General features: G+C 60.8%; 1 protein-coding gene across 1 annotated transcript; it reads left to right on the top strand.

Moving 5' to 3' along the window:
- Nucleotides 1-1384: 1384 nt before the first annotated feature.
- Nucleotides 1385-6337, top strand: GM2A (ganglioside GM2 activator). Its single transcript, XM_064672010.1, has 4 exons — nt 1385-1671; nt 3489-3641; nt 4480-4662; nt 4773-6337. Exons 1-4 carry the CDS (start codon nt 1555-1557, stop codon nt 4926-4928), a joined length of 609 nt encoding a protein of 202 aa, XP_064528080.1. The 5' UTR covers nt 1385-1554; the 3' UTR covers nt 4929-6337.
- The last annotated feature ends 414 nt before the right edge of the window (nt 6338-6751 follow it).

The following is a 6751-nucleotide window of genomic DNA, read 5'->3' as shown; positions in this document are numbered from 1 at the left end:
CTTTATTCCCAGTTTTGTAGGCCACAGGGGTATTGCAGCAAACTGCCCAGCCAGGGGCTACTAGATGCCAGGGTGCCCCCTCCCCCCTGCTGCTCACCTGGCATCGGTTCGAGAGTCTCAAATATTTGAAATATCTGAAATATCTCTGCCACTCTGAGTGCCACATCCAGTCTTTCCTTAAACACTTCCAGGGACGGCTCTCCACCACCTGCCTGGGCAGCCCTTTCCAATGTCTGTGACAAAAGTCTTCCCAATGTCCAACCTAAGCTGCCCCTGGCATAGCTTAAGACCACACCCTCTCGTCCTCTCACTGGTTGCCTGGGAGAAGAGCCCGACCCCCACCCGGCTACACCCTCCTGTCGGGGAGTTGTAGAGAGCACCCGTGTGGGTGCTCGAGGGAGCTCGGGTTAGCCGTGACATGACTCGGGGATCCAGGGCGTCACTGGCAAGCCTTGTGCATGGGCAGGTGCTGGGGGTGCTGGCAGCCCCCATGGGTGTCCAGGGGTCCCTAGGGGTGCTGGAGGCTGAAAAGGGCTCTGGGGTTGCAGAAGCGAGCTGGCAGCACACGTGGGTGCTCAGGGGAGTTCCAGGTGCTGGTGGCCTGTATGTATGGCCATGTGTGTGTGGGTATTTGGAACCTGAGTGGGTGCAGGGGGGTGATGGGAGCTTGCAGGGGTGCCCAGAAGTCCCTGGGGGTCCTGGCAGCCTACAGAGGTGGTTCAGGGTGCTCAGAGCCCACACAAGTGTGTGGGTCTGCCTTGACCCCACATGGGTACCCAGGGGGATGCAGTGATGCCCTGCATGGTGCTGGCACACACTGGGGTTCCCCTCGGAGTGGCTCCCTGCCGGCTTTGCTGGAGGATGGTGGAGCCGTGATTTTATGGGGAGCTCTCCTTGGGGTGGTGAGGGCAGAGCTGTGGTCCTGCCTCTGTGGGGTGCTGGCACCAAGCGAGCAGCTGCCCCGGTGTTGTTGCTCTTTGCTCTCTGGTGACGCTGGGCTTGCCGAGTGCGGGGGGGAGCGTGGGGGTCCTGGGTACTGACTCAAAAGGGTACCGACCCTCGCACACCCTCAGGCGCCCCCGGCAGCCCAGGCGGGGAACAAGAAGTGCTGCTGGGTGGAGGGGTGGGCGGTGGGGAGATGCTCGGCTCCCTCCACCGGAGCTGGGTGACGTGCGTGCCCTGGGGTGGTGGGTGCAGCCCCCGCCCCCCTCGCCCCCAATGCCCGCCCTGGGAGCTTGGGAAAGCGCAACTTCCCGTCCCAGCATCCCTGCGAGTCCAGTCCTGCGTTTGGCAGCGAAACTGGGGAGGAGAGGGGAAAAAAAAAAAAAAAGCAAGAGAAAGAGGAGGGGAAAATGTGAGCGTTCCCGTGGGAGGGAGGGGACTCGGGCGGTGGGCCGGGCTCGGAGGGAGGGGTCATCGCCACCGCACGGGGCTTCTTATCCCGGTGCTGCTGCCAGCCCGGTCCCACCGCGGTCCCTGCCCGCCGCTCGCCTCTCTGCCCCTCGGAGCGACTCCCGTCCGCGCCCCGGACCCATCCCGGCCTGTTCCCGGAGGATGCTGTGCGCGGGGCTGGCGCTGGCGCTCTGCGCGCTGCAGCTCGTCCCGGCCGCGCTCGCCGGGCCGCAGCCGCCGCTGCTGGTGGAGCGGAGCGGGGGCCGGCGGCTGAGCAAGGTGAGGAGAGACTCCGCATCCCGCGCCACGCACCCCTCCGGGCACGGAGGGGGCTGCCGGAGAGGCTCGGGGCTCGGCCCGGGGAGGTGGAAGATTCCACCGTCCCGCTGGGATTGCGGGAGACCAGGAGCATTTTCTGCTTGGCAGGACGGGGGCAAGGTCGCTGGTGGGTGCGTGTCTGGGGCTGCGGGGGGGAGTGGGGTCCCACGGACCCCTTGGAACCCTGCAGCCCCCCGCGCTGGGGAGGACTGCTGGAGGCTGGGATTCAGCTCGGAGCAGGAGGGATCCAGTGTTTACAAATACTTCTGAACCCAGAAGCCCAGCGGCCTCGTCCTTCGGGTGAGCGTCTCCCGGCCCTCAATTCTCCTCTCCATGAGCCTTTTCCACCCCAGGCTCTGCCTCCGCGTTCCCACGCAGCGCTGGGCCGGGCTCATCAACACGCTCTGATTAAGATACAGCTGATTACCATGTGTGACTCTCACGCGGTGCGGAGGGAAGCATCGCAATTTATTTTCCAGGAAAGCTGCTGTTGCCCCAGGGAAGGGGGAGCCGGTTGGGAGGGCTGGAGGGGGGCTCGGCGGGCAGCAATCTGCAGCCACACACCGCTCTTCGGCTCCCTGCAGCCTCTTTGCCTGCAGACCCCCGGGCTGGGAGCTCACAGCTCTTGCTGAGTGTAAGCGTGCAGCCTGCCCCGTGTCCCGGCTTGTCTTGAGCCCCGTGTCCTGCCCTGGGCTGCTCCCGGCGGGTGAGCAGGATGCGGGATGAGCTGCTCGCCAGCGTGGGCTGCGCTGTGGCCGCAGGGGCTGCCGTGTGGCACCAGGCAGTACAGCCTCCACCGGTTCTGCGGCTGTGAGCAGGCAGGGAGAGCCCCACACCGTGGCATGGGGACACGGGCTGCTCCGGCCAAACCTGCTCGGGGAGGGAGCTGGGGCTGGGCTCTCGCCACTGGCCTGTGGCAGGCTGAGGGCTGGCTGTTGCAGACAAGTGCCGCCATCCCCCCACCTTTGATTGAGTGTCTTTACTGGTGGTGTCTGGGGAGGCTGGTGGGACTTGTAGGAAACAGGGGAGATCTCCCAGCATGGCTCCTAGCCCAGGACACACCTGCGATGTCCCCCCTTCAGGTCATATCTCCTTATGTGTGGATTTTCGTTATTCCATGGGATAATGCTGCTTCTCTGGCTCATTTGTTCAGAACCAGCTCAAGATCAGGCCCCTGGACTGTATCAGGCAGGGGATAACCATGGCTCATCTGCCCCCCAAGTGTGATTCCTGCTCCTGTGTGGAAACAGGTGGCCAGTAGCTGGTGGATGAGGGCTTGCAACAGCTGGGCTGATCCTGGATGAGGTGGGAGGCTGTGTCAACCCCACAGGCCCTCCAAGGGCACCCCCATGCCCCCCAGCATCCCCCTGCACAGTGCAGCTGCCACCACGCTGCCCTGGTCCCAGCTTGCTCTCACCTGTCCTCACACACCTTGCTCAATGCTGTTGGCATGAAGGATGCTTCTTGCCCTGTTCACATGTGAAGTGTTTGGAGGCAGAGCTGAGGCAATTTGGAAATTGCAGCCTGGTAATCTGCTTTCAGTGTAAAGTGCATGCAGACAGAGGGTTTCTGAGGTGCCCTCAGGGTCGGAGAGCTGGGATTTTGAGAAATGCAGAGTGTTGTGTTTATTTGGCGTTTGAAGGGGCTGAAGGTCATTTTCTGGCTGTTTGTGAGCAGTTGTTTGGTGGGGGTCAGGCGTCCAGCACTGGAGAAACCTCCTGCAAACCTAGGGTGAGGCTTGCCCTGGCTCTAACTCCTCCTGTTCCCTGGTGCTGCAGGTTGGTGGCTTTGCCTGGGAGAACTGTGGTGACAAGACGGACCCCGTGGTGGTGCAGAGCCTCTCCGTGGCACCCGACCCCATCAGCATCCCAGGGAGCCTGCGTGTCAGTGCGGCCGTCAAAAATGGAAAGACCATGGCTGCCCCTCTAAAGGTAAGTGCCAGACATGCCTCCATGTGATGAGGGAGGGCAGAACTTCCCTAAACCACTGGCCGCTGGGAAATGTGTGTCAGTGGGTGCAGGAATGAGCAGCCCTTGGGGAGCGAGGCACAGAGTGGTGCAGGGCTGAGCACAACGGGTTCTGTAAGGCAGAACAGGGCATGGGGAGACCCACGATGGGAGCTGACAGCCCAGTGGGAGCCTCCCAACCTTGTCCCAGGGGGAGAAACCACCTGAGCTGTCTTGTGTCCCGGGGACGTAGTGGCTCAGGGAGGGAAATGAAACCCAAGTGCTGTGGGTGCTCCTGGCAGTCACTGCAGTACTCCTTTTTCAGAGGCCAGATGTGGCTGCTCTCTCCAAGGACATGCCAGGGCACTGCTGCAGGAGCCTTGGGCTGTGCTGGCTGCCCTGCACCACTTTTTGGGAAGTTTTTGGAAGGAGATGAAACATGTGTTTCTGCCCAGGGTGCATAGGCTGTCTTGAGCAATGCCATGTTTGTGGCTGGGGCTGTGGGGAGTGTTCTGGGGGAGCCTGGAGGCAGAGCTGAGGGATGGGAGCACCTGTTTCAGGACAGAGGCAGAGGAAAGGGGAAGGAGTGGGACTGTGGGTTCCTGGGTGGTGTTTGCTCAAGGGACCAGCCTGAGATTGGAGGAAGAGAAACCTGCAGGCTGAGAGGATCTGAAAGCAGGAGGGTGTGCAGTGACCCCAGAGACACCCCAAAGATTGCATGATCAGGAGCTGAGGGAGTTGGGTGGTGAGGTGCTGTGGGACCGGCTGGAGGAGCTGTGGGTGCCCATGCTGGTTGTACTGGTGCTGAAAATCTTCCCTCCAGGCAGTGCTGACGGTAGAGAAGGCACTGGGTGAACTCTGGATCCAGCTGCCCTGCATTGACCAGCTGGGCAGCTGCACCTACAACGATGTCTGCAGCATGCTTGATGACCTCATCCCACCTGGCACAACCTGCCCAGAGCCCCTGCTCACCTACGGCATCCCCTGCCACTGCCCCTTCAAAGCGGTACGCCTGAACCCCCCGGGGTGGTGCTGGCAGTGCTGACGGGCACCACTGTGCCCCTCAGGGAAGGGCTGGGGTTTTGGCTGATCTCTTGACCTGCCCTCTCTCCATAGGGCTCCTACTCCCTGCCAGCCAGTGACTTTGACGTGCCTGACGTGGAACTGCCTTCCTGGATGACCAACGGCAACTACCGTGTCCGTGCGGTCATCAGCAACGGTGGGGAGGAGCTCGCCTGCATCAAATTGGCCTTCTCTCTGCAGTCCCATTGAGGGGTTGGGCACTGTCCCTCCTCTCCCCCCTGCCATGGTCCCCTGTCCCATCCCATGCAGTTGCACCCTGTCCTGTCCCAACCCATCCCTGTGAGGTCCATCCCTCCTGCTGTCAGGAGGAAGCAGCCTCTGTGCCCCTGCTTGGTGCCACCTCCCCTGCTACACCCAGAAAGGCCCCTCTGGTTCTCCTCCTGTCCCCAAACCCATCACCAGTGTTTCACCTGCCTGGACAGGGTGGCCTTGTAGCCTAACCTCAGTGTGACCTGGGGGTAGATATTTTTTACCTAGTTTCTCTTTCTTTTTTTTGGTAATCTTATCAGGGCAATTGTAGACAAAAACATTCCAGGGAAAAGCAGTATTTCTTGGAGCAGTCCATGGGGAGGAAGGATTGTTTGGGAGTGCTGTGGCAGGCTGAAGGGATGCAGGACTAGCTGTGGAGGGTGTCCCTGCTTGCCCCCATCGCTTCTGGCCAGAGCACAGGGCTTTGTTGCAGACGTGTCCCCAAAGTGGCTGCAGAAGACCTGTCCCCACGCAGCACCTCTGGGTCTGCCTTTGGTGCATCCTTGTCCTGCACGGGAGACCAGCTTGGTGGCAAGAAGCACCTGGGAAGGCACCTCCCTGTGCCCCTCGTGCAGAAAACATCAGGAGCAGAAGAGGACTGAAACCACTGGAGCCCCACATGGACATTCCCACTCGTAAGGGACCAAGCGGCTGGTGATGCTCCTGGCAGCAGGAGAGGTGGCTGGCTGATGGCAGCACTCGCTCCACAGGGGGACACACAGCTGTGATGGGCTGCTGGGGCACAGCCTGGCCCAGGACCAGTCCCACTTATCTCATTTTTCCACTGGGACTGAGCCAAGGCAGGAGGACACTGCAGTGGGACCATTCTTCCCATGCACTGACAGCGGCTCCGCAACACAGAGCAGCATCCTGAATGTGGGATAACTGGGAGATGACCATGAAGACCAGCAGCCCGGATCCTATTTGGGGACCTCCTGGCTGTGGCTGGGGACTGTGGTGTGGGTGGGTAGCATCCTTCCTGCTGCAGCTTTGGGCAGGGCGTGAGTCTGACATCCCCCCTCTGTGAGAGGTGCCAAGAGGGCAGAGGTGCAGGTGACCCACCACCCACCCATGTCCCTCACTGTCCCTGCCTGCTTGTGTTATTTACCCCTTCCATAGGGCTGGTCTCCTACAAGCACTTTATATGCCTTAACTGCTGCGGGGGTCCTGCACCACACAGATGTGCTCCCACTGCCTTTCTGTGCCCTCCACTGGCTTCATTTCATCCCATGGCTTTGCCTGGAGAAGAACTAACACTCTGTCCCTGCTCCCCACCAGCGCCTGTGCCATGGCAGCAGCCTCCTTTTGGGCAGGTACTGCAGGTTCTTAATAAATCTTTTTACCAGGAAGCAGAGCTGGTACCTCTTAGTGCTGAGGGTGAGGTGGGGTGACATTTGTCTCCCTTGGAATAGTGGGGATGGGGATGTGAGCTGGAAGAGGCGAAGGTGGTGGGGCTGGTGTGGGGTCTGTGGTGGAGGATGTTGCAGCCAGAGGAGCTGAGTGTGAGCAGCCCTAAGGCTGGTTCCTGTGTGAGGGGCAGGGAGGCAATCTGCAGGCACTGCTTTTGGACATGGGGACACAGGGACAGCCCTGGGGTCATAGGCCATGCTTGGGGGCTCAGGGAGTATCACTCATCCAAGCAACTGTCTATAATCCTGACACCTGTATCACTCTGCATGCCTTGCCCAAGGAACAGCCCTGCTGCAGGGGATCACAGGACCAATTAGGTTGGAAAAGACCTCTGAGATGATTGAGTCCAACCT

The sequence above is a fragment of the Pseudopipra pipra genome, chromosome 15 (assembly GCF_036250125.1).
Source record: "Pseudopipra pipra isolate bDixPip1 chromosome 15, bDixPip1.hap1, whole genome shotgun sequence".
NCBI classification, from domain to species: Eukaryota; Metazoa; Chordata; class Aves; order Passeriformes; family Pipridae; genus Pseudopipra; species Pseudopipra pipra.
The sequence above is the reverse complement of the archived record's forward strand: the minus strand, read 5'-3'. Positions and strand labels throughout refer to the sequence as shown.